Source organism: Echinops telfairi, unplaced genomic scaffold, assembly GCF_000313985.2.
Source record: "Echinops telfairi isolate 266 unplaced genomic scaffold, ASM31398v2 ScPeMD7_7468;HRSCAF=8506_0, whole genome shotgun sequence".
Classification (NCBI taxonomy): Eukaryota; Metazoa; Chordata; class Mammalia; order Afrosoricida; family Tenrecidae; genus Echinops; species Echinops telfairi.
The window spans coordinates 11116771-11142389 of NW_022111369.1; the positions used below are offsets into that span (position 1 = coordinate 11116771).

Below are 25619 nucleotides of genomic sequence, written 5' to 3' on the forward strand. Positions count from 1 at the left end.
AAGTTTGTTTTTTTCCTTAACGTGTGTGTGTGTGTGTGTGTGTGTGTGTATTCCAGGGGAGAATATTGTGAGGAAGAGGAGTGAGAACAAAGCGCTTGGAAGAATGCATTAATGGTACATATATATGCCACTACATCTTTGCCTTCTTGTCTTTAGTCTCAGTTAGTTCTTCCCTTGATTTGAACAAAATACTCTGCAAAGGACACCTAAGGTGACCTGGTTAGAGTTGTGAAGCTCAGACTAAACACAGGTGTCAGGCAGTATAGCATGCAGCTCAGAGATTAACACAAGCATGTTTCTTGAACGCTGTCTTGTTAAGCTATTTGAAGAAAGAAGCATTATATTCCACATAAAAGAGCAGAATAGAAAATTACATGAATTGTTAAGATAAAATGAGGCTTTTAAGTTATTTCATGCCTGTGGTGGTAGCATCAGGTCATAACTGCATGTCCGTGGGGCTATTATTTCTCTGCCGATGCCAGAAGTATTTTGATTAAAAATATATATACATATATATGTGTATTCAGAAACACCAGAATAAGATAACATCAAGAGAATATGTCCATTGGCTCTGACACTTCTGAGGTCCCTGCTGACTTGGCAACAACAGTGGAGTTGGACTAGAGAGAGAAAGTATCTAGAGCGGCATGCTCTTGTCCCATGACCAGTGTGCTCGCTCCTGAAAGCCTCCTGTTTTTGCTGTGAAGTCTTTGACAGTGGAGCCCATTGTGCAGTTGAGGCAGCATGCACCTAGCACATCTGGCCATGGAAGATGGCCTGCTAGCCAGGCTAGACCAAACCAGGCTGCATCAGAAGAACATGGACATGGACAGTGTCAGGGAGTTGAAAGAGCTCTGGTCTAAGGTCCATTCCTAACTCTGTCCAGAGTTCATGATATACTTTGGGGGCAAATCTACTCTCCCTCTCTCTCTTTTTTTTCCTGAACAATTGAGGCAGTGGTAGCATACGATGTCTAAGTTCAACTATAATTCACAAATACAGCTACTTACATTGATGCTTGTTGTACTGAAAGATTTTGAGTCCACAACAATCTTATGAATCACAACAAAGTATTTCCTGTCTTGCTTGCTCTGTGGCTGTCATCCAAACCCCAAACCAAACTTGCTGTCATCAAGTCGATGCCAACTCATAGTGACTCACTAAGATAAGGTATAACTACCCCTCTGAGTTTCCAAGACTGTCACTCTTTATGTGAGTAGAACGTCTCATCTTTCTCCCATAGAGTGGCTGGTGGTTTCAAACTGCTGACCTTGGAGTTCACAGCCCAATTTGTAACCACAACACCACCAAGGCTTTTCATCAGGAGGGATCAATCACTGGTGAAATGTATCCTGTTTGATGAAGTAGAGGACCAGCACGGGCACGGCTCATTCTTGAGATGCTGAATTGACACAGTAGCTGCAGGGTGGGCTCAACCACGCTAGTGATAGTGAAAATGAAGTCGGGCCAGGCAACATTTAGTTCTATTGTACACAAGGTCACCATGAATTGGAGTCAACTCAAGGGTAGCTGTTTATCCATTTATTTGCTCAAGATCTCTTGAGCAAGATCTCAAATCTTGCTGATGACTTCTATATTTTAATGCCAGGTGGGAATATTTATAACAAGGGGCCATGCAAATGATTTCTTCTTTGTGTCAATCATTATACTGGCCACTTAATATCATTCACTCATTCCATTCATCTAGTAAATACTTATTGAACACACAGTTCTAAGCGTGATATACTAGTAACAAAACAAAACTCTGCCTCCCACTCCAACTGAGCTCACAGTCCAGAAGGTGTGTCACCTATAGCTTATATATGCTTCTGCCATGGAGGTCTAGCTATCTCAATTTGAAATATGAACAACAGATATGGCCTTTCATTCCTAGTCATGTATCCATTCCTCTCTTACGAAGATATCTAGTCTACCGTGAGTGTCTTTTAAGAACAGAAATTTATTTTCTCATAATTTAAGAGGCTTGAAGTCTGAGTTCCGTGCACCAGCTCCAGTTGAAGGATTCCTTTCTGTTTGCTCTGGGGAAAGAGCTTTGTGTCCAGCCCAGGCTCCACACTTCCTTGGCGACGTTCGCGTAGCATCTACTTCTGGTGCTATGGGAGAGGTGTTGGACTGCTAATGGAAAAGCTGGAGTTTCAAACTTACCAGCCTCTCCTCTGAAGAAAGATGAGGCTGAAAAGCTGGAGTATCAAACTTACCAGCCTCTCCTCGGAAGAAAGATGAGGCTGAAAAGCTGGAGTATCAAACTTACCAGCCTCTCCTCCGAAGAAAGATGAGGCTGAAAAGCTGGAGTATCAAACTTACCAGCCTCTCCTCGGAAGAAAGATGAGGCTGTCGCTGTCTCTGAAACCCTAGGAGGGTTGTTGTGAATCATGATTGACTAGACGGCAGTGGGCTTCGTTTTGATTGTGGTTTTGGGTTTTTCTTTCCCAGTTTGTGCTTGCTCCCTTGTCTGATCTGCTCCTTAGACAATTCAGCAGTAGAAGTTAGTAGGTTCAGAGTGCACCCTACACTGGCGTGGCCACATTCACATAAGGAAGAAAACTCTGAATGGGATCACATCGGCAAGTATGCAGAACAGGATCCCAACACTCATGTTTTAGGGACATAATTCAACCCCTAACACAGAGAAACAGAATTTGAACTGACAATGTACTCAGACAAAAGTCCTCATCCTTTCTCAAATCTCTGGTGGTTCAGGGTAGCAGTATGTGCAAAATGAAATGATGAGATAAAGATAGAAGTGGCCTTCGATTTTCCCAGCATGGAAGAAATAAAAGAAGCCTCACCAGGGGATGGTCTTATACTTCTTTCTTGGAGGAAGTGATGCTGAAAGTGGAGTAACCTTCTAGAGGTCACAAGGTCAAAAAGTTGCGCGTTTAGGACTATGAATAAGCACATTCCAACAAACAGCTGACAGAGCCCTGAACTGTTTTTTGAATAGCTTTATTGGCATATAATTCACATATCATACAATTTAATCATTCAATCATCTAAGAAGAGTTGTACAGTCATCACCACAATCAATTTGAGAACATTTTCTTCTCCTACTTATTGTTGTTAACTCCCCATTCCTCCTCAACCTCCCGTACCATGCTCCTATGTAATCATTAAGCTAGTTACTGCCTCTATAGATCTACCTATCCTGGCTTTCATATACAGACAAAAATATATATGACAAGAACAAAACCAAGTAGAAAAAAATCTAGTAACAATGATAAAATGAAACTGAAAAACCTCAATTGAAAAGAAAGCAGAGAATATTAAAAACTGAAGCAACCAGAAAAGAGGTCAAAAGGGAGATCAAAGAGAAGGTGGGACCTTTTATCTACCTGCATCTGCCATCACTGACTTGCCGATGCTCTCTGTCTGATACCAAGGCTGTCACATCCCTGCACTATGGTCAGAGGGGATTCACTGGAGGCTTTACCCATGTGGGGACCCTGCACATGGATTTCGGACTTCCGCTGTCATTCGTAGATGTCTGCAAACTGGGTATTCAGAATGTCAGCTCTGATTCCATTCCCTCCTTCAGATTTGGATAGCCCTAGACTACTGAATTCGAATTTTTTTGTGTTTGGGGAGAAAAAGATGCCTCATTTTGGTTACATCCTTTATTATGGATTGAATTGTGCCCCTCCTCACACCCCGCCCCCCCCACTCTACCACCAAAACTAGTATCAGAATCCTACCCCCTATATTTCAGATGCAGTCTCATTTGGGTTTCTTTGTTATGTTGGGGCCCTGGTGGGATAGTGATTCCGAGTTGGCCTGCGAGCTGCATGGTGGGCAGTTGGAAAACATCAGTAGCCCCAAGAGGGAAAGACTGAGCTTTCTACCCTGTCAACAGTTAGAGTCTCAGAACCCCTCAGGGGTGGCCACGAGTCAGCACAGGCTCCATGCCAGTGAGTCTGGTTTGTTATGTTAGTGAGTGAGGTCACGTCACAGTAGTGTGCATCTGAAATGTAATCCCCTTTGAGATCTTAAAAGGGCAGATTAGGCTCAAAGAGAAGCCACCACAAATTGGGGAAGACAGGTGCCATGTGAGGCTCTCCAAGGAACCATGGAACGTCAGGACCACAGAAGCTGAGACACATTTCCCCCAGTGCTAATAGAAAGGGGGCTTTCCCAGAGCCATGACTCTGAATTTGGACTTTCATCCTCCTAAATTGAGAAATAATTTCTCATGACCTTTCATGAGAAATAATGTGCCCCTGTAAGGTTGCTTACTCATGGTATTGCTGTTACAACAGCATGAAGGAACTAATCCACCCTAGTAGTCAGGTTTCCATCCCAGGCAGGCAAGGGTAACCCTAACTGATGCAAGTAACGTTATCTAAGGCCAGAGAGCCAGTGGAACACAGGGCCAGAGTTCACACATAGATCTGTCTGCCACCAAGCACCTTGCTCCCTGCAGGCTATTAGACACCTTCCAGTGCTGCATTCCTAGCAATACATTGCTGTTTAAGCTTCCTAGCAGTTGTGAAATTGTTCAGAGACTCACAGGACTCCCATCCTCCTAGGATTGGGGACGTTATTTCTTATGCGTTCTAACAGATCTATTGAGCAGAGCCATTCAAACCTAATTTCAACTCATCAGCCCTGTTCCCCACAGAGATAGGCCACTGGCTGGCCTCTGCTTTCAGGCTCCATCTAACACAACATCCCAGGATTTAGCCTTCTCCTCAGAGCACAGCACTGTCAAACTTGACTAAGGATCCTATTTTATTTCTGTTGTAAAGAGTAATTCCTGGTATCCCTGGGCTTCCTCTTGACTGCCCTCAGGAGACTAGAGGTCTAATCCCTACAATGCAGCTGGGGGACTGCTACCTGCTGAGTTTTCCTTTTGTGTGCACTTGTGGATCACTGGCCCTGGGAACCCTCTGTTTTCCTAGCAAGTTTTCTGAAGCTGACAGCTTACTCTTTACCACTGTAGTAGAGCTTAAATTCTAAGCCCTTGGTTTGTTAAAGGTTGTGGCTTACAGTAGAGCTTTAACTCCTATGTTCAGTCTTGACAGAAATTCAGCTTCCGTATGAATTCTTTCTGACCATGACCAGCAGTGTGATAGAATCATTTCTCTCAGGCAGGGTCTGTCTGAAAATAGACTACAGGCCCCTAACCAGCCCTGGGAGAAGCCAGGCTTGCCTTCAGGGGGCTTGCCTTAATAGAAATTGAGGTACTAGGGCACATGCTCATGAGTTATACCCAGACCATCAAGGAACCAGGAAATAAGGGCCCCAGACCCAATCTTGTAAACTTTTCTAACCTTTACTTGTGCATGTATCTCAGTCACGGCCTCTTTCCTTAATCCTATTGTCCCACTTGTGACAGTGATGGATGAATCGTCCACTCATCATGATTTTGTGGTGATTTCCTTCATTTTCTACAATTAGCCACATGGCCATGACAATGGACACCAGATGGCTTCATGCTGATGGTATCCTTCATTGAAATGAATTGTGTGTGTCCTGTCTTTGACCTGCTTAAGACTTGATAAAAGTGTCTCTAAAACATAGTTTAATTTGAGGTCTTTTCCTCATAGAACATTATAATTGTTAGGTTTTATGTCAATGTGGGTAGGCTAAGATTCTCCCATGATATGATCTAACCCAGTGTGGTCAGCTCCATGATAGGCTCTTCTGTGAAGCAGCCAAGTCATTTGGGGAAGAATAGGAAGAAGTGTCACCTCTTTAATCTGGTCACAGTCTTGATATCATCGAGGGAGGCTTCACTGGGGTGACCACCCGTAGTATAGCCTGACATTGTGCAAAAGCTAGCTCACTTCTTCTGCTGCATCTGAATCTTGTATCTGGTTTCATAGACCTCCTTTTATATTGCCTACCGATTCATTTGGTGACCATGGGTTCATTTACTTTGGCATCTACCAGCCTGTCGTCTTCCTGTGTCAACTTCCTGCTTACTGTTCATCAGCTGCTGCAGCTACACAGGTCAGAAGAATTCTCCAGCTGACCTCTGACCTACAGACTTGACCCACACTGGACTTGAACCCACTTGGACAATGGCATGATCTATTTCTTGATACAATCTCTTTCTATATACATACACATCAATTTTGCTTCTCTAAAGAACCCAGCCTAACACAAACAGTGAAATGTGAAATAAAAAGCCCTAACTCATCAGCTGATGTTTCTGTGTCCCCCTGCTTTTACACACACACACACACACACACACACACACACACACACACACACACACACCTACTTGACAAATTATTCACGTAACCAATATCATGGCATCTCCCTTATGACAGCATGAAATGTGTCCACCGGTTACCAATGCTGTTCTCCCCGAATCACGGTTCAGGTCCCCGATTCCTGCTTCAGGGACATGTAAAAGGAACTGCTGTAAGAAATCAAAGTATTACCCTGAAACAACAGCGTGTCACCATCGACACCTTCAAGGAACAGAAGGCTCTAACTTGTCTTTCCAATGATAAACCTACCCTCAGGAGAAAGACTAAGATAAATTGCAATTTCTTTCTAACAATCTTCTTTCCATTCTGGTTCTCAGCACAGTGGGCATGAAGTAAGCAAGTAAATTAGATTCAAGTGTATTCATGACAAAGAATTTTTAAAAAACACTTTGAAAATTACAAAATTCAAATGTAAAATGTAAAGATGAACATCTTTAAAACATCATTTCATGCTATCGAATGAATTATGTGGAATAGTTGGGCTTAGCTGTGTGGGTCTTTACTTCACTTGAAGTCAGTGGAGTTACCATCATCCAGGGGTTCTGGGAGCTGCTTCATTCACCAATCTAGTGCCTTGCCTGGGATAACTAGGTTGGTCTCAGCGGCTAGGTTACCGTAGTTGGACCGTGTTTTCACTCCATGTAGGCTCAGGTTTGCTTTCTGTTTGTGTGGCTTCTCCACATGATATTCCCAGTAGAGCACAAGCATCTAAATTTACGAAAGCAGAAATCTCAAGGATTTCTGAAAATTTAGCCCAGAATTGGCACAGTGTCATCTCTGTTGCATTTTTAGTTAAAATGGGTCACAGGGGCAGCTGAGACTCAGTAATGTGAGTAGTGTGCATAGTGGTATGAATACCAAGAGGCCAGGTCCATTAAGACCCATCTTTAGAAACTAGCTACTACATTTGCTGCTCATTCTACCAAATGTAGCAATGATGCTTAATATGGTAAATATTTCTTCACAGAAAAAATGTGTCATCTTATTAGACACATAAATCATTAATATGTTTGGATATTGAGAGCATCCAGAAACCATGCACATCCAGGAAATCACACTTGTTTACTTTTAGAAACAAAGAACTCTGAAATTTTTAACATCTTATCTAATTTTTACAAGGAAAAAGACTATTAAGCTTTGTCAAAACATAGGTCAATTTATTACTTGTAGAATAATAACAATCTACTAATAGTTACTATTTATTAAATGCTTATTTGGAGTAAACCAAAAGCCAAACTGCCATCAAGTTGATTCCTACTTAAAGTTGACTGGCCCTTTGAGTTTATGAAACTTTAAATCTTGGTGGGAGAAGACAGCCTTAACTTTCTCCCCCAGAGTGATCGGTGGGTTCACACCACTGAGTTTGTGGTTAGCAGCTCAATGTGTATCCCACTACACCACCAGGGCTCTTTATTTGGGATAGGCATTGGGCTATCACCCTGTACATATGACTGTATTGCATCTTTAAAAAGTCCCCATGGGTGGACATTATTGCCTCTAATTTCCAAAGGCAAAGCAAGTTCAAATGAGTTTTGTAATGTGCCTAAAATCACCATCTAGCAATTAGATAATCCAGGAAATAAACCCAAGCCAACCTGATACTTAATCCATGTGTCCTTGAAGTCTATGTTCTCATTTTATTTGTTTGTTCCCTTCTCATTATTTTCAGAGTTACATAATGTTATTCAATTTAAGGGGAAACAAGGGCCAAATCGGATACTCCCATTTCTGAAGACTTAGAACACCTTTGCTAACTACAGCTTCCATCGCCATTAGATTGATGTTGACGCATAGCCATCACATAAGACAGAATAGAACACACCCCGAGTTCCCAACATTGTAAATCTTCATGGAAGCAGACTACCATCTGCTTCTGCCACAAAGAGGATGATGAGAGGTTTGAACCATGAATCTTTCCGTTAGCAGCTGAATGCTTCACAACAGCACCAGGAAAAGGCTCTCTTCTCACTACACAGCTTGATTAAATCAAGATTTTAAAATGCATTTTCTATCTTGGCAGGAGAGACCAACCAATTCCCCAGTGTTCTCAGATCTGCACACATATTCCTCTGTGCTTAAACTTGAACCTTATCCAAACCCCAAGGTTATTGAGTGAAATTCTCCTCCTGGTTTATCTAGGTTATCAGACAAGTTTTCCTTTTGGCATTTGAGCTGTGGATCATAAATTCTCATTTGTGCCATCTAAGGACGAAGAAATGGGACACCTGTGCCTTTCATTTTGTGGTAGCATGGGTTTGAGAATATCTCACTGAAAATCAGCTTGTCTTATTTTCATAATAAGATCTCCACTGATGGAGACTGCACGTGAATGCTGTATTTCTATGGCTTTTCCATATGAGTCATAGAAGCACCAGCCACACTGGGCTGCTACCATTTATCAGAAATACCCACACTCTCCAACATGGGACACTGATCCTATTTCTCATTTAGAAAATCTTTTAGACATCCCCACAACAAATGAGGTGGAGTCAGCAGCTCACCTACACCGACTTCACAAGGAGGAAGGAGAATCCAACTCAACGTCAGCCCAAGGCCAATTCCTGTGAGGCAGAAGTCACACATGCCTCTACCCTCCAACCCTCCTTACCAATTTTGATACCAACTGTCCTTCCACCGCTCTCTCTAGTTCTCAGCTGAGTTTGATGATTCATTGCAATAGCCATGCAGGACTCATAGACTATACTCACAATGAAAGGATTTAGTAGGGAAGTTAACAGGTTATAATTCAAGATCAGAAATACTCACAACACAAGTCTTCCACTGGGACAGCCTCTTCTCAACTGTCTATAGACAGGCTTAACTGTGGTCCTAGGCCTCTCAGACATAGGCCCCTGGGCCTCCGCCCTGCTCAGGCAATGCCCCAAAGGAACACCCTTCAATTATAAGCCTCAGCCCAAAAGAACTCTGTGGGTAAGCAAACCCAGAGCCCCAATTCACTGCCTAGAGGCAACCCCTCCAAAAGCAAGCTTCTTGCCCGGTGACACTCAGCTTTACCAGCCCGGTGGCCTAAGAAGCCCACCACGCTGTCTCACATTGTGACTCTTTGTTCTGTTGCTGCCACTCCCTCCTCTGCAGCTTCTCTGGTATCACAGCCTTCCGTCTCTGGATCAAGGAGATTCGATGTGCATTGATCTCAGTTCCGAAAGAGGTGCTCCGTGCCTGGCTTTTCTTTCTTGATGAGAGTGGGATCCCCACTTCCTGCTTCTGAAAGGAGTCACTGCCAAACCCAGTAGGATGGTAACATCTCCAAATCCCTACATTGGAGTTTCAAGGTTTTTGTTTTGTTTCTTTGTTTACAATCACAACTAGCTCTGGTAATAATCACTCATGATTGAACTGTGTAATTTATCAACAACTTCCCCCACCTGCTCTTAACCCAACCCATCGGGAAAAGAAGAAATACACTCCATTTACATCGGACGACCCAGTCATTTGGTGGGAGTTACTATGCTAGAAAACTCATATCAAAGAAAGCTCCCCACCCACCGCTCCACCATCTCAATCTTTCAAAAGCCTTCATGTTCAAGCTCAAGGTCCATCTGCCAAATAATAGTTTTCCTCATTATCAGAGTTAAAATTAATTGATCTCTGCTCTGTGAACCTGTATAAAATATACCATATGTCCTCAAGTATAAGCCTAGGCACCTAATTTTACCACAAAAAAACTGGGGGACTTTTTCAGCATAAAAAATGTGCTGTAAAATCTCTGCTTATACTCGAGTATAGAGGTATCAATTGTTTTCTGCAGAAAAAAATTACTTCAAAACTTAAGGGCTTAACACAAGGACTGCTTGCTCACGGTTCTACGGGTTGATAATATGGACAAGGTTAAACTTCATTAGCTTATGTTCATGTGCTGTTGAGCTAGTTTATTCAGATGTTTGCAGTCGGTTGATGTTTTGGCTGGAGACCAGCGGATTCCAGAGTTTTATTCACAGGTCTGGGGTCTTGACTGCTTTGAGTGGAAAAGCTGGGCAGTTTGGCCTTTTATCCATGAGCAGAGAGTATAGAACAGGCTATCGTAGAACATCGTGTTGCCTCATTTTATTAGTCAAAGATTTAAACAAACAAACAAAATAAAAAACCAACCAAACTGACGGCCATCAAGTAGAATCTGACTCATAGCAACCCTATATGATAGGGTAGAACTTCCTCTGTGGGTTTCAGACGGAAACTGTTTACAGGAAGAGAAAACGTCATCTTTCTCCCATGGAGCAGCCTGTGGTTTCAAACTGATGATGCTTGAGCAAAGAGGTTGCTGTTAGGTGCTGCGGAATTGGTCCCACCTCGATAGCGACCCTGGGCACAGCAGAGTGAGACACTCCTGGGTCCCGCATCATCTTCACAATTGTTCTTATGTTTGACCCCATTGTTGCAGCCACTGTGTCAAATCAATCTTATTGAGAGCTTTCCTTTTTTCTGCCACCCCTCTATTTTACCAAACGTGATGTACTGCTCCAGGGACTGGTCTCTCCTGACAACATGTCCAAAGTACAGTGGGACAAAGTCTCGCTGTCCTTACCTTTAAGGAACATTCTGGCTGTTCTTCTTCCAAGACTGATTTTGTTTGTTCTTTTGGCAGTTCTTCACCAGCACCATAATTCAAATGCACCTATTCTTTTTCCATCTCCCTTTTTCAATGTCTAAAGTAGTTACATAATCTGTCAATTTGCAAAGGAGTAGAGTCCAGCCTATCAACAAGGTCATAGCCAATGAGCCTCTGTGTGGGCATGGCCTTCTCCTGAGGATTGCAGGAACTCCTGTCTTTCTTCCTTGAGATGGGACACACATTCAGCCTGCAAGACATTCCTGTTGACAAGCTACATGGAACTACGCTGATGGAGCCAGAGCCCTGGAGCTGGAGGAGTCACATGGAGACCCACGCCAGCACTGAGATGAGATGCTTCCACTGCCACTGGAGCCAAAAGATTTCCCACCCACTGGCCTGTGATCTTCCTGCATTCAGCATCATTGCGTGTGTTATGTGAGTCTGAAGAGGAATTTACAGATTGGTATCAGACATATGGGTCAATATCAGACTTACGGATTTGATCCGGACTGGGGTGGGATGTTTTCTTAACATACAATTACTCTCTATATAAAGCTCTTTCTCACACACATATGAGTGTCTCTGGATTTGTTTCTCTAGTCAACCCAGATTGACACACTCTTTGATATAAAAGTTCTCTATTACACACATATGAGTGTCTCTGTTTTTTTTCCCCTCTAGTTAACCTGGAATAACACAATGTCCAACTTTCATATGCATACGGGGTGACTGAAAATACCATGACTGGAGTCAGGCTCACATTAGTCCTCACAGTGTCATCCTTGATTTTAAACACTTTAAGGAGACCTTGTACAGCAGACTTACCAATCCAGTGTATCACACACAGTCACAAAGAAAGCTCAGATACAAAGTAGGCAAAACGTAATTAACAATTCTTCATTTCTTTTTCTTTTTTCAATATAAACTTATTGTTCTGTTGGGTTTTTCCCAATAAAATCTTTTGTATCCTCATCCAAGTTGCAGCTCATAATTAGTATTTTAAATTTTTGAACATTTTCAATCTATTTTTCTCTATAAAACCATAATATTTTTAAACTTTTTATTTTGAGCTAATTTTAGATTTACAGGTAAGTTGCAACAATCTTTCAGTTTCTAAATATCTCTCATCCAACTTCCCCAATAGTAACATCTTACAAGAGCATAGTTCACTAGTCAGAAAAAGGAAATTAAAACAGAATGAAGATAATAACAATGGTAACATATTCTAAAAATTACAACCAATGGCAAGGAACAAGTTGCATAAAATTATCTAGAAATTTAATTTGTTGCGTAAACTTTTACTTGAAACACAATACTTTTTGTTTTTTTAAGGAAATAGCTTTGGTACAATTCTATTAACTAAAGACCTATTTGACTTTGTGCACTAAACCCTATTTACTACTCTAGGACCTGCCCAGTTGTATTTAGTTGTGCCTCCTTGATCTCCTGCAGGCTCTCCCAGTCGTTCATTATCTTTTATGACCTTAATATCTTTTAATGATATAGATCATGGATTCTGTTGAGTGTGCTTCATTTGAGTTTGTCTGATGTTTTCTCATGATTGAACATGATTGCACATTTTCTTAGCAAAAATATCACAAATATGATTCTCTTGGTGCATTGCATCACAGATTCATGATGCAGGTATGTGATTACTGTTGTGGTTGACCTTGATGTGAAGTTGATCATTGCCAGCTTTCCCTTTGTAAAATGTCCGTCTTCCCTATTGCACTTAATTACTTGGGAAGATACTTCACACTATATAATATCTGTCACTAAATTTTTACCCGCCAATTTTAACAGTCATCAATAGATTTTATCTGTAACAACTATAGCAAATAAATATGTAAGGAAGAAAGGTCTGGCATATATGAGAAGTGTGAGTGTCTCAAAGGGAATTAAACTATGTAGAGTGGCTACTAATGGAAAGGCATGGAATTGGCAGTGTACAAAAAGAGCTCTAATTTTCTATATATTTCTGAATCATTTTAATACTTTTGGAACAAGTATATATTGTACATCTTATGTTTAAAACGATGTTGTTATTTTTTTAAATAACTCATTTTATTGGGGGCTCTTACAGTTCACATAACAATCCATACATCAGTTTTACCAAGCACATTTGTACATCTGTTGCCATCATCATTTCCAAAACATTTCTTTCTACTTGAGCCCTTGGTGTCAGCTATTCTTTTTTCCCCTCCCTCCCTTACACTCCCCTCATAAGCCCTTGCTAATTTATAATTTTTGTTTATTTTCATATTTTACATCGTCTGCTGTCTCCATTCACCCATGTTTCTGTTACTTGTACCCCTGGGAGGGGGGGGGGGTATATGTTGATCCTTGAGATCAGTTTCCCCTTTCTCCCCCATCTTTCCCCACCTTCCCCCTTCCCTCACGGTGTTGTTACTCTCATTATTGGTCCTGAGGGGTTTGTTTGTCCTAGATTCTGTCTGTTGAGAACTCTTATCTGTACCAGTACATGCTCCAGTCTAGCTGGATTTGTAAAGTAGAACTGGGGTCATGATAGTATGGGTGAGGAAGCATTAAAAAACTAGAGGAATGTTGTGTGTTTCATCAGTGCTATATGCCACCCTGGTGGGCTTATCCCTTCCTTGTAATCCTTCTGTGAGGGAATGTCCAATTGTATACAGATGGGCTTTGTGTCCCCACTCTGCACCCCCTCGTTCACATTGATATGGCTATTTGTTTTGGGTCTTCTGATGCCTGATACCTGATGAAAATGATACATTTGTAAAAGAACTCTTAGCCTACCGAACTCAGAAAACAAACCCATTCCCACTTAGTCTATTCCAAGTCATAGTGATCCTGTAAGACAGAGTAGATCTATCCCATAGGGTTTCTGAGGCTATAAATCTTTGTGGAAACAGAGAGCCTCATTTTTCTCCCCATGAGTGGCTAGCGGGTTTGAATCACTGACCTCTGGGTTGGCAGGCCAACGTGAAATCTACTTCCCCACCAGTGCACCTACAGACCATTGATAGACATACCTTAATGTAGCAAGGGGCAGTGAAAGAGAGAAGGCCCTCAACAAGATGGATTGACACAGTGGCTACCACAATGGCTCAAGCATAGGAACAATGGTGAGGTGGCACAGGACCGGGCAGGGTTTCCTTCTGTTGTGCATGGGGTTGCTATGGGTCAGAAATGACTCAATGGCACCTAACAGCAATATTGTGGCAAACGTTGTCAAGAAGTTCCTAACACAGTGTTCTCTTTGAAACTCGCATTCAATGGAGGAAAGAAAATGTTGGATCAGCATTTTCCAAATTATGTTTTCTGTAATTATCTTTAAACTAAATTTTAATATCTCCCCAGAGTAAGGAAATAAATATATATTTCCAACAATGTTGAAAGTAAAGGTATTTTAAAAGAAATCAAATTTCTTTTAAATTTAGAGAAATTAAATTTAAAGAAATTAAAATAAATATAGAAAAAGAAAACAGATGGGAAAAATCAGATTTGGTATACTTTTAAAAAATATAAATCTTCACTAAAAGACAATCTAAAAATATTGATTTAAAAGCTTATTATCTGAAAACATTAGAACATCATTAACACTATTAAAATATTTAAGCATTTCATTCTTTACTGAATCAAGTCTGCATTAGTCCTAAAATAAAATGAGAGGACATCTGGAAGATAAAAAGGTTGAAAGAAAAAAATTAAACAGCAAATGGTATGTTTGGGGTCACTGGGGGATTTCAACAAATGGGTATAAAACCACTTGAAAATAAAGAGTCTGTGTAATCACAATGAACTTGAAGATGATACTATGGATTAGAGAGTGCTCCCCTCAAATATTGCAAATCTCAAATATTGTAAACCCTAACTCTATGCTGTGTGGGAAGAAAAATGGGGATTTCTATCCCCATAAAGACTTAGCGTCTCAGAAGCACAAAGGGGCAGTCTGTCCTGTCTAAACGGGTCACTGAGTCAGAAGGACTCAACTGCAGTGAGAGGGAGAACTCTACGCTTGGCAGGATAATCCCATTTGAGACTGGGTTGTCTTTGTCATGTAAATAAGGCACCCTTAAGTAGGGTGTCATTAGCTTGAGAAATCAGAGATGAAATGCAAGGTCGGAGCAGAGATGGAGGAAGATGCTATGCCACATGGAAATCAACCAGGGGCAGCAGTTCAGTGGAACAAGGCCTTCCTCCAGAGCGGACAGAGCCAAACAGCCTCTCCCTAGAGCCAGAATGCAGTCTTCTATCCTTTAAATTGTGTGACATAAATGTGCTTGTGAAATCCTTCTATTTGTGTGGTTTGTTATAGCAGTACTAGATAACTAAGAGATAGGCTTAGCATTTATAGATCTCCTGGGAAGCTTGGTGATACAGGAAGAAACATAAAACCAAAGCAAAAGGAGGTTATTAAAATATTATTTCCTGTTGTATTGTAGAACTCAGGAAGAGGGTAAACATACCGATTACTTGCATGGCTGGTTCAACGTCTGTTGTGGCCTCTTCCAACAGTGACAGCAGCTTGGCTGATATCTGATGCACGGATTCCATGTTGCTAAACAAACCATCCACGTCCAGCCTTTCAATCTGAAGAAACAGAAACACTAAGCACCAGCTGACAGAGACAGACGCACTGCATTTAGGATGCTTTCTCCCGCCGAACAGTAAACATTTTTATGCTCCCCCATGCTGCCTCCATCAACTATGTCTGTAGAAATTCTTATTTGGGATTTCTAGAGTAAATAGGCTCCACTGGGCTATAGGATATGGACCTGGCCTAACTGTTACCTCCGTCTTTTTCCTTAGTTTGAATAGATTTTAATGGTTTGAGAGCACATCTACCTATTCTTACAAAAACCAGAGGGGAAGACACTTCGTACAGCCTAATAAATACTTGTATTAACTGCCCTCTGTAATGAAACATTTCTACTCCGCCCTGTAAGAATCCACTTGGTGGTAGTGTGTGGGAGGGGTTCTTTATGGAACGGATGTGGAGGCCCCGGGTGGTGAAAACAGTTCAGTGCTAACAGCTGCTAACTGAAAAGTTGGTAACCACCCAGAGCTGCCGTAGAAGAAAGGTCTGGATTTCTGCTTCTGAAAGGTCAGTGTATTAATTAGTCTGGGTACTTTAGAGAAAAAATCCACAGAAACTCATGTATAAGAGAGAGTTTTATATAAAGGTTAAATGCGCATCAAGAAAACATCCCAACCCAGTGCTGCCCAAGCCCACAAGTCCAACATTAACCCATATGTCCGACACCAATCCACAAAGTCCTCCTCCATCTCACAAAACAGACGCAATGATGCCGACTGCAAGAGGAAAACTGAGTCAGTGGACGTGTAAGCATCTCAGCGCTGGCAGGGGTCTCCACACAGCTGCTGCAGCACCCAGGGCTGCATCGGGGTAGGTCCATGTGGCTTCTCCTCCGAGATGTTTTGCAGGAAGTGAGCCTTGCCAGCTGACGCAGGGAACTGCTAAGACAGCTGCACCCTGGTCCGACCATCAGAAAGCAAGAGACCAAAGGACTCGAAAGGCGAGGCTCATGGAGCCATTTATCCCTTTGCCCTTCAATTAACCCCACATGTGCTTATCAGCCAGGTTGGCACAATAAACTACCACAGTCAGTCAAGAAAAACTAGGGAACACAGGTGTACTCAGCAACACACAGGGTCATCGTGAGTCAGAATCGACTCCACAGCAACTGGGTTTTATGAAGACGTGTATTCACTCACTCACTGCCCTCAAGCCCACGCCAACTCATAGTGATCCCATAGGACAGGGTAGAACTGACCCATTGAGTTTCTGAGATTGTAACTCGATAGGAGTAGAAAGCCCCATCTTTCTCCCAAAGCCATGTACTCGTGGATATGAATTTAGAACACTCCACTGCTTGTATAGGAATCAACTTATGCAAGAGTTTCAAAGGTGAAACCAGGTCTGCCAAATCAGGGGCAAGAGACACAGAGAATCCAGTTAAGGGTCAGAAAAGTGGGTGGAGAAATAAAGGAAGTGAACAAGGATGTAGAGACAGGCTTAGAGAAATTCTGGTGATGAAACTGGCATGGCAGCTTCTTGCTGAGACTCTCAGCAGCATCTTCTCAGGAATTCCAGGTCTATTTCATGGGGCAAGAGGAGGCAATGGGCTCATATTTTTATCCCACCTCTTTTAACATCAGCCCATCTGTTACATTGGGCACCATTCTGATCAGGATATTCTATTATTGAATATGGAAATATGTCTTTCATTGTACCTTGTTTGAACTTGATAGCTATTTGTAATTTCTTGCCAACATAATCTTTCTGTACACACCTTTCTTTCAACAACTTTGTGAAGTCTCTCACCTTTCTATGATTAGTCATTTTCTTAAGATAACTCCCAGTTTGCTTTGTAGTTAAATCTCATGTGATTACATGCAGTAGGTTTGCCTCAATAGAAAATTATCATTTTCTTACTATTTTCATGTATTCTGGAATTATTACATCGTAATCACTACTAGTTCTAAGGGTCTTTAAATCAGTGTCTTACAAAATGCCCTCATTAAAGACTCAATTTAGTAGGAGAGGGTACATGTGGCTTTTTTGCCCGAAACCAATGGAGAGTCAAGACTTTCTATTCCTAGACTAGAATATACTTACTATTATGCAAAATATCTAAACAGCATATAAGCAGCTATTTGACTTGTTTTTTAATTATCTTTTAAATGTAGCAGAAGTCACATATCTCTTAGTATCACTAATTTAGCACACTACTTATCCTAAGGAATTGCTTTATGAGTTGGACTTAATTAAATTCACATTGTATAGTGCAATAGATATGTTTCCCCAATGTTGTGTAAGAATAAAACTTTTATAGATTTAAAATGCACAATTCATACAGTTCTTAATATCATTGTTTGAAATTAATCCTCCTAATATATGCAAGTCCACATCTAATTTACCTGCTTTATAGAGATAGAAAATCAGATTTAATTCATATCTGGTATGTTCTAATTAATGCTCATCTGCTATTAATAGAAACACATCGTATGAAGAAAATCTAATATTCTATCACTTGAGGACTAAGATTTTCTTAGTCCAATATCAACCCCTGATATTCTCATATACATGTGAAAGCTGGACAACCAATAAGGAAGAAAAGAAGAACTGATGCATTTGAATTACGCCATTGGTGAAAAATACTGACTATACCATGGGTTGCCAAAAGAATGAACTGATGTTTCACAGAAGAAATACAGCCAGAATGTTCCTTTGAACAAGTTATCAGGAGGGGCCAGTTCCTGGAAAAGGCATCTTGCTTGGTGAAGTAGAAGGCCAGTGAAAAAGATAAAGATAGATAGATGATAGGTAAATACATAGATAGATAGATAGATAGATAGATAGATAGATAGATAGATAGATAGATAGATAGAATGACTGCAACACTGGGCTCAAACACAGCAGTGATTGTAAGGATGGCTCAGGATTGGCCAGTGAGTTAGTTAATTGTGCCAACCTGGCTGATAATCACATGTGGGGCTAATTGAAAGGCGGAGGGATAAGTGGGTGGTGAGCCTCATCTTTCTAGTTCTCGGGTCTCTTGCTTTGTGATGGTCGCACCAGGGTGCAGCTGCCTTAGCAGTTCCCTGCTTCAGCTTGCAAGATTGACTTCCTACAAGACATCCCCAAGGAGAAGCCACATGGACCTATCCCGATGCAGCCCTGGGTGCTGGAACAGCCGTGTGGAGACCCCTGCTAGTGCTGAGATGCTTGTTTGTTCACTGACTCAGCTTTCCTCCTGCAGTTGGCATCATTGCCTCTGTTTTGTGAGGTGAAGTACTTTGTGGACTGGTGTTGGGTTAATGGGTTCATGTTGGACTTGTGGGCTTGGGCAGCATTGGGTTGGGATGTTTTCGTGATGCACACTTTCTTTACATAAAACTCTGTTATACATGAGTTGCTGTGGATTTGTTTCTCTAAAGTACCTAAGCTATTACAGCCAGTGTTTCATTTTGCTATCCATGAGCTAGTTACGGGATTGGAATCTACCGTTCTCAATGGCAGCTGACAGACATAGCAACATCACTATGACCTTTTTCACTTTATTGTGCACATTTTATTAGGAGCAAATTCCATTGCCTTATGTTTATTACTTTGTGTCTAATGTCAAATTCTCTCTAAAATATGAATTTTGATGTATGATTTGGAGAGGAGAATTAATGTGGAAGCTGTCATACTTAAAATTATCCATATATTTAAGGGCAGAACACAGTAGAAATGGACTGTTTTGAAATATGCCTACTTCATTCTAAAAAATAGCTGCTCTCAAGTAAATTTCAACGCATCTGACTAACAAGGACAGACTAGAACCACCTCTGAGGTTCTAAATCTTCACTGACGCACTGCCTCCTCTTGGTGCATCAGAGAAGCTGGTGGGGTAGCAGCCCACTACTTAACCCACTGCACTCCCAGGGATCCTTGTGTCAGTCCATAACCAGTTAACACTAAGAATAGAGTACCTTGCTGGATTTTTGTTTGTTTGTTTTTTCTTGATTTTTCCCCCTACTAAGTTGTCACTTTTTTTCTAGGGTCAATTTCGTGCATATCTGTCTAGTGCAGATTATAAATAGTTTTAGCAAGGATCTGATCCTGCATTCTATCTATAGTCTTGCCATGATGCATCGCATGTCAAATAACAAAACATAGGTTTGGATTGCATTTCTTCCTGAAGGACAGTAAGGATGAAAGCATCACTTGGACTGGTTCCAGTTGTTCCTATCACCACGGGTCCAGGGGAATTATGTGAATCACAAAATGAATTCATGTCCAGTCACTGCTATGGCAAGGGGAAAACAAAAGTCTTCTTTGAAAACTGGTAGATGATTTTATGATTACTGATAAACATTCCAGGAGGCATTAAACATTTTCTATAAATGGGGAACGCTCAATGAGCTTACTTGAATTGTGTTTTGAATGGATTAAAAATCAATTTTTTGAAAAAATATTTAGTCTCACTATTCATTATTCTAAGCAAAGTCCATATGTAACCATTTGTGTTAGTTTATTGTGCCAACCTGGCCAATAAACACATGTGGGATTAATTGAAGGGTGGAGGGATAAATGGCTTGGTGAGCCTCGCCTTTATAATTCTCTGGTCTCTTGCTTTGTGATGGTCGCACCAGGGTGCAGCTGCCTTAGCGTTCCCTGCTTCAGCTTGCAAGACTGACTTCCTGCAAGACACCCCCAAGGAGAAGCCACATGGACCTACCCTGATGCAGCCCTGGGTGTTGGAGCAGCCGTGTGGAGACCCCTGCTAGTGCTGAGATGCTTACACATTCACTGACTCAGCTTTCCTCCTGCAGTTGGCATCATTGCATCTGTTTTGTAAGATGGAGGAGGACTTTCTGGATTGGTGTTAGACATATGGGTTAATGGGTTCGTTTTGGACTTGTGGGCTTGGGCAGCACTGGGTTGGGATGTTTTCTTGATGCTCACTTAACCTTTATATAAAACTCTCTTATACATATGTTTTTGTGGATTTGTTTCTCCAAAGTACCCAGACTGATACACCTTTCAAACTTACAAATCAGAAAAAAAAATCAATCTTTCCTTTAACAACTTCAATGTTTTTTCTTTACAAAAAATATTCACAGGATAAATTTCAAATAGCAAGTTCCATTACATTTAAACAATGACTAACCCTACAATTGCATACATGCCAAACTCTCCAGGTATAAATAACTAAGTAAAAGGAAATGTACCTACAAAATTACATTAATTCATAGGCCATAATCATTGTTACAGAACAATGGGCACCGTTCACTCACTATTTCGAAGATATTCCTGCATTCCCCTGATTTCAAACCCTAGTCTAAGCCCTTCACTTGACAAAGAAATGGCTATGGTCTCATGATATCTTTCAATACTGTACCCATCGAAATGTTGTTGTGCCATCCAATTGGTTCTGACTCATATGTACAATATAACAAACACTGCCCTGGTCCTATGCCATCCTCATAATTGTTATTATGTTTGAGCCCATCGTTCAGCCATTGCATCAGTCCATCTCATTGGGAGTCTTCCTTCTCACTGACTCATTGCTTTATCAAGCAGGAGCCCCTTCTCCAGCGACTGGTCCCTCCTGATAACATGACCAATGTACAGGAGACAAAGTCTCACCATCTCCCTTTTAAAGGTCATTCTGGCTGTCCTTCTTCCAAGGTAGATTTGTTGTTCTTCTGAAAGTCCACCATATTCTTGACCAATGCTATGATTCAAATTCAATTCTTCTGTCCTCCTTATTTACTGTCCAGCTTTCTCATGTATATGATTAAAAATACCATGGCAAGAGAGACAATGGATGGTGGAAGATAAGAAAACAATAATTTATAATTTACCAGGGGTTCATGGGGGGGGGGATTGGGGAGGGAGGAAAAGATGAGGAGCTGATACCAAGGGCTCAAGTAGAAGGAAAATATTTTGAAAAGAATGATGCCAACATATGTACAAATGTGCCTGACACAAAGAGGTGTAAGAGCCCCCAATAAAATGATTTAAAAAAAAAATACCATGGCTTGGATCAAGTGTTCCTTAGTTATCAAAATGAAACTCTTGAAAACGTCCTGGGCAGCAGATCTGCTCAATGCAATACAGCATTTGATTTCTTGACTGCTGAGTTCATGAGCGCCGATTACGGATCCAAGGAAATCCTTGACACCTTCCATCCTTTCTCTGTTTATCATGATGCTATCTATTGCTTCAGATTTGAGGCTTTTTCTTGTCTTTACATTGAATTGTAATGAATCCACATAGAGGACATCACTCAAAGGGTGATAATGATAGAGTTTGTCTAATAGTTTTGCTCATCTTCCCGAGTCTGGCCACTCGTATATCCCCAAATCCTAGTCTAAGATGGTCATGTGTTCCAAGGAGAGTCACTGAAAGTCATCACTGATTTTTAACAAATGGATGCTGGTAAATAGACGGCATGATTGAAGTTCTAAGTGTGTGAATGGCTGTCTTTAGCAGATATCTCTGTGATAAACTTGGGATAAAATCAACACACAGAGTAAAACTAAACCTAACAAGATCATGTTAACCTCTAAATCAACCCTTGCTGAAAGCAAGACATCCTTCTTGCATAAGCATGTAGATTTCCATTTTTAATTAGTATGAATTTTATTTCTGTTTCATATGGTTATTAAAAGACCAATAAAACTTCTTTTAATTCTAACGATAATTCCACGCCCTTCAAGAAAGCTCTCTTGCTTCTTTAGCCAAAATTAACCTCAGTCTCCTGTACCTACATAACTCCTGCTTTGTGTTACTCATTACATGGAAATCGATAATATACGTCATATGTATTATGTTATATATATGTCAGAGATCATCATTTATTTAGTTGTCTTTATGCTGAAACTAGAATGCTGCTCAACGTGAGCCTGGTAGGGCACCAGCACACTCTCTTTGGACACATGATCGGGAATGAAGAAGTGGTAGAAAAGAATATCCTGGTTAAAATAGTAGCAGGTCACAAAAATGAGAAAAACCCTCAGTGAGCTGGACTGACACAATAGCCACAGTAGACCCAAGCATCCTACTGATTATGATAAAAAGTCTCAGTCTGTTATACAAAAGGTCACCAGGAGTGGGCGCCCACTTGGTTCTTTCAGGACGTTCATCTCTGGAGCATCGCAATACCCTGGCTGTCCAATGCAGTTCAGGATTAATCCATCTACAATGCCACTCCATAACATTTTAATAATGCGAATTAATATAATTTCTACAATTTAAATGATCTATTTACTCTTGTGGGAGCCCTAATTAAATATTTTGTAACCCCCCACTGGGTTCTGAATAAAAAGTATACAGAGATCGAGAGTGGTTTCAAGAAAAAATAAAATAACCTAACTTTATTATTCAAAACATCATAGAGTCTATAATATTTTCCATAGACTATATAGTATATAATATTTCTAGGATCGTCTACAATTTTGACTTGATATTATCCACAAAAAACCCTGGTTGCTAAGTTTAGCTATTACTGTTGTTGTTGTTGTTAAGTGCCATTGAACAGGTTCGAACTCACAGCAACTATATGTGCAACAGGAAAAAACACTGCCTGGTCCTGCACCATCCTCACAATTATTTTGTTTGGGCCCATTATTGCAGCCACTGTATCAATCTATCTTGTAGAAGATCTTCCTCTTTTTTGCTGCCCCTCTACTTGACCAAGCATGATGGCCTTTTCCAGGAACTGGTCTCTTCTGACAACATGTCCAAAGCACATGAGAAGAAGCCTTGTCATCCTTGTTTCTAGGGAACATTCTTTTCATAACCTCTTCCAAGACGGATTTGTTGGTTCTTTTGGCAGTCCGTGGTAATGTACAATTTCTTCCCCTGCACCAAAATTCAAACACATTGATTCTTTTTCCATCTTCCCTATTTAATGTCCACCTTTCGCATGGATACGAGGTGATTGAAAATACAGCAGTTTGGGCAGGCACACCTTAGTCCTCAAAATAACATCCTTACTTTTCAATACTTTAAAGAGGTCTAAGACAGCAGATTTACCCAGTGCAAAGTGTCATTTGCCCTCTTGGTTGTTGCTTCCATGTGGATCCAAGCTGAAATCCTTAATGAAATTAAAGTGATCTGCAGTTTCTTATTGTCCACATAGTCCAAGATCTGTGCATAGTCAATGAACTACAAGTAAACATCTTTCTGGTGTTCCCTGCTTTCAGCCAAGATCTATCTGACATCAGCACTATGCCTTGTTTCCTGTCCTTTTCTGAATCCTCCCTGAATTTCTATTAGCTCCTTGTCAATGTACTGCTGCAACTATTGTTGAATGACCTTCAGCCAAATATTATGTGCATGTGACATCAATGATATTGATCTACAATTTCTGCAATCTCTTAAATCACCTTTCTTTGGAATAGTTATAAATATTGATCTCTTCGAGTCAGTTGGCCTGGTAGCTGTCTTGCAAGATTCCACTTAGTATTCCATCAACTCCTAGCTCTGTTTTTGGGTAATGCCTTCAGTGCAACTTTTAATTCTTCCTTCAGTACCACTGGTTCTCGCTATTATGCTGTGTCTTAATAGCTGAACCTTAACTAGTTCTTTTTTTTATTGGTAGTGACTATGCATTCTTCTCATCTTCTTTTTAAACTTCCTGCATCCTTAGATCTTTTGCCCACAGAATTTTTCAATATGACAACTCAAGGTTTGACTTTTTCCTTGCATTCTTCCTGTTTAAGATATGCTGAGCATATTCTTCCTGTTTGGTTTTCTAACTATAGGTCTTTGCACATTTCATTGTAATATTTAGCTTTGTCTTCTTCAGTTTTCCTTCGAAATTTTCTGTTAGCTCTTAGACTCCATCATTTCTTCCATTTGCTTTAGGTACTGTGTGATTAAGAGCAAGTGTCAGTCTCTTCTGACATCCACTTTAACGATTTTTCCCCTTGTCTTTTTAACGCCTTCTTGCTGTCTTCCTCTGTGCTGTTCTTGGTGCTCCTCCCAGCTCACCAGGTCTTGTCATTTGTGTTCAACGTGTCCAATTTGTTCTTGAGAGGTTCTCCAAATGCAAGTGGATGTACCTCAAGGTAGTATTTCCATTCTCATGGTATTATTTTAACTTTCTTCACCTTCAATCTGAATCTGCATGTGAGCAAATGATGGTCTGTTTCATAGTCAGCCCCTGACCTGGTTTTAGCTGCTGATGTTGAGCATCTCCTTTGTCTCTTCCAACAAATCTAGTCAATTGGATTTTTGTGTATTCCATCTGGAGAAGTCCACGTGTAGAGCTGCTTTTGGTGCTGTTGAACAAAAGGCATTTGCTACGAACAAATAATTGGTTTGGCAAAACTTTATTTCGTGATCCCCAGCTTCAATTCTACCACATAGAGATAACCACTGATGATATTTGGGGGCATGTATTTGAGATTATTTTTTTTGGTGTGGGCATTTATATGTGTGTGTGTATACAAAAAATAAATACTTAAAATAATGTTGAAAATGTCACTTTTTTAACTTAACAACATGACAAGCATTTTCCTTTTCACTTTGTTATTTTTCCTCAATTGCAAATACTATATTTTATTTAACCAATAACTAAGCATCTAGACATATTACCATTTTGATTATTAAATGCAGCTCTCCTGGCTAAAATCTTCAGTATTCCTGACAATTTCCTTATGATATGTTTGATAAGTGTAATAGCACTCCTGACAATTTCCTTATATCTTTTATAAGTGTAATTACTGAATAAAATTATTTATTTTAAAGGCTTTTAATAAGTGTTGGTAAATTACTGCAGTAATTAAAAACATGGTTTTTCTTCTAACCACCAATGGATAAAAATTTGAAGCCACCCTGACTTCAACTTGGAAATTTTTTTAAATGCTCTTAATTTGATAACCAAAGTCACACAAGTGAACAGTTCCAGATCCATGCAGGTGACATATATACCACATTAACAGAAAAAAAGTAAGAAATAAGTATCCTTCTTTTTGAGGACCACTGGTGATCACCACCAAACAAATCTAGAAATTATTTCCAGAGAATACTTACATAACTAATGCTCCCTTTGATTCTTTAATTCCTTGTTTTATTAAAGTCATATTTCAAAGAGCTAGTTAATGTCTGCAAGCTTGTATCATAAGTCCATCTATTACACATTGTATTTTCTGGAATCAACTCATATTTAATATAGGGACCAATTCTTTTTTTATTTTTAAACATGTTTTCTTTTTTTTCTATCATTTTATTAGGGGCTCATACAACTCTTATCACAATCCATAATACATCAATTGTGTAAAGCGCATTTGTACATTCATTGCCCTCA

General features: G+C 40.4%; 1 protein-coding gene across 1 annotated transcript in view; it reads right to left on the reverse strand.

Annotated features, from left to right (window-relative positions):
- The window catches only part of ARHGEF38 (Rho guanine nucleotide exchange factor 38), a 194991-nt gene that overhangs the window by 88472 nt on the left and 80900 nt on the right, over positions 1 to 25619 (reverse strand). Inside the window, exon 3 of the mRNA XM_045284323.1 lies at positions 15255 to 15378. Coding sequence (XP_045140258.1) covers positions 15255 to 15378 — 124 coding nt within the window. The remainder of the gene's footprint in view (positions 1 to 15254; positions 15379 to 25619) is intronic.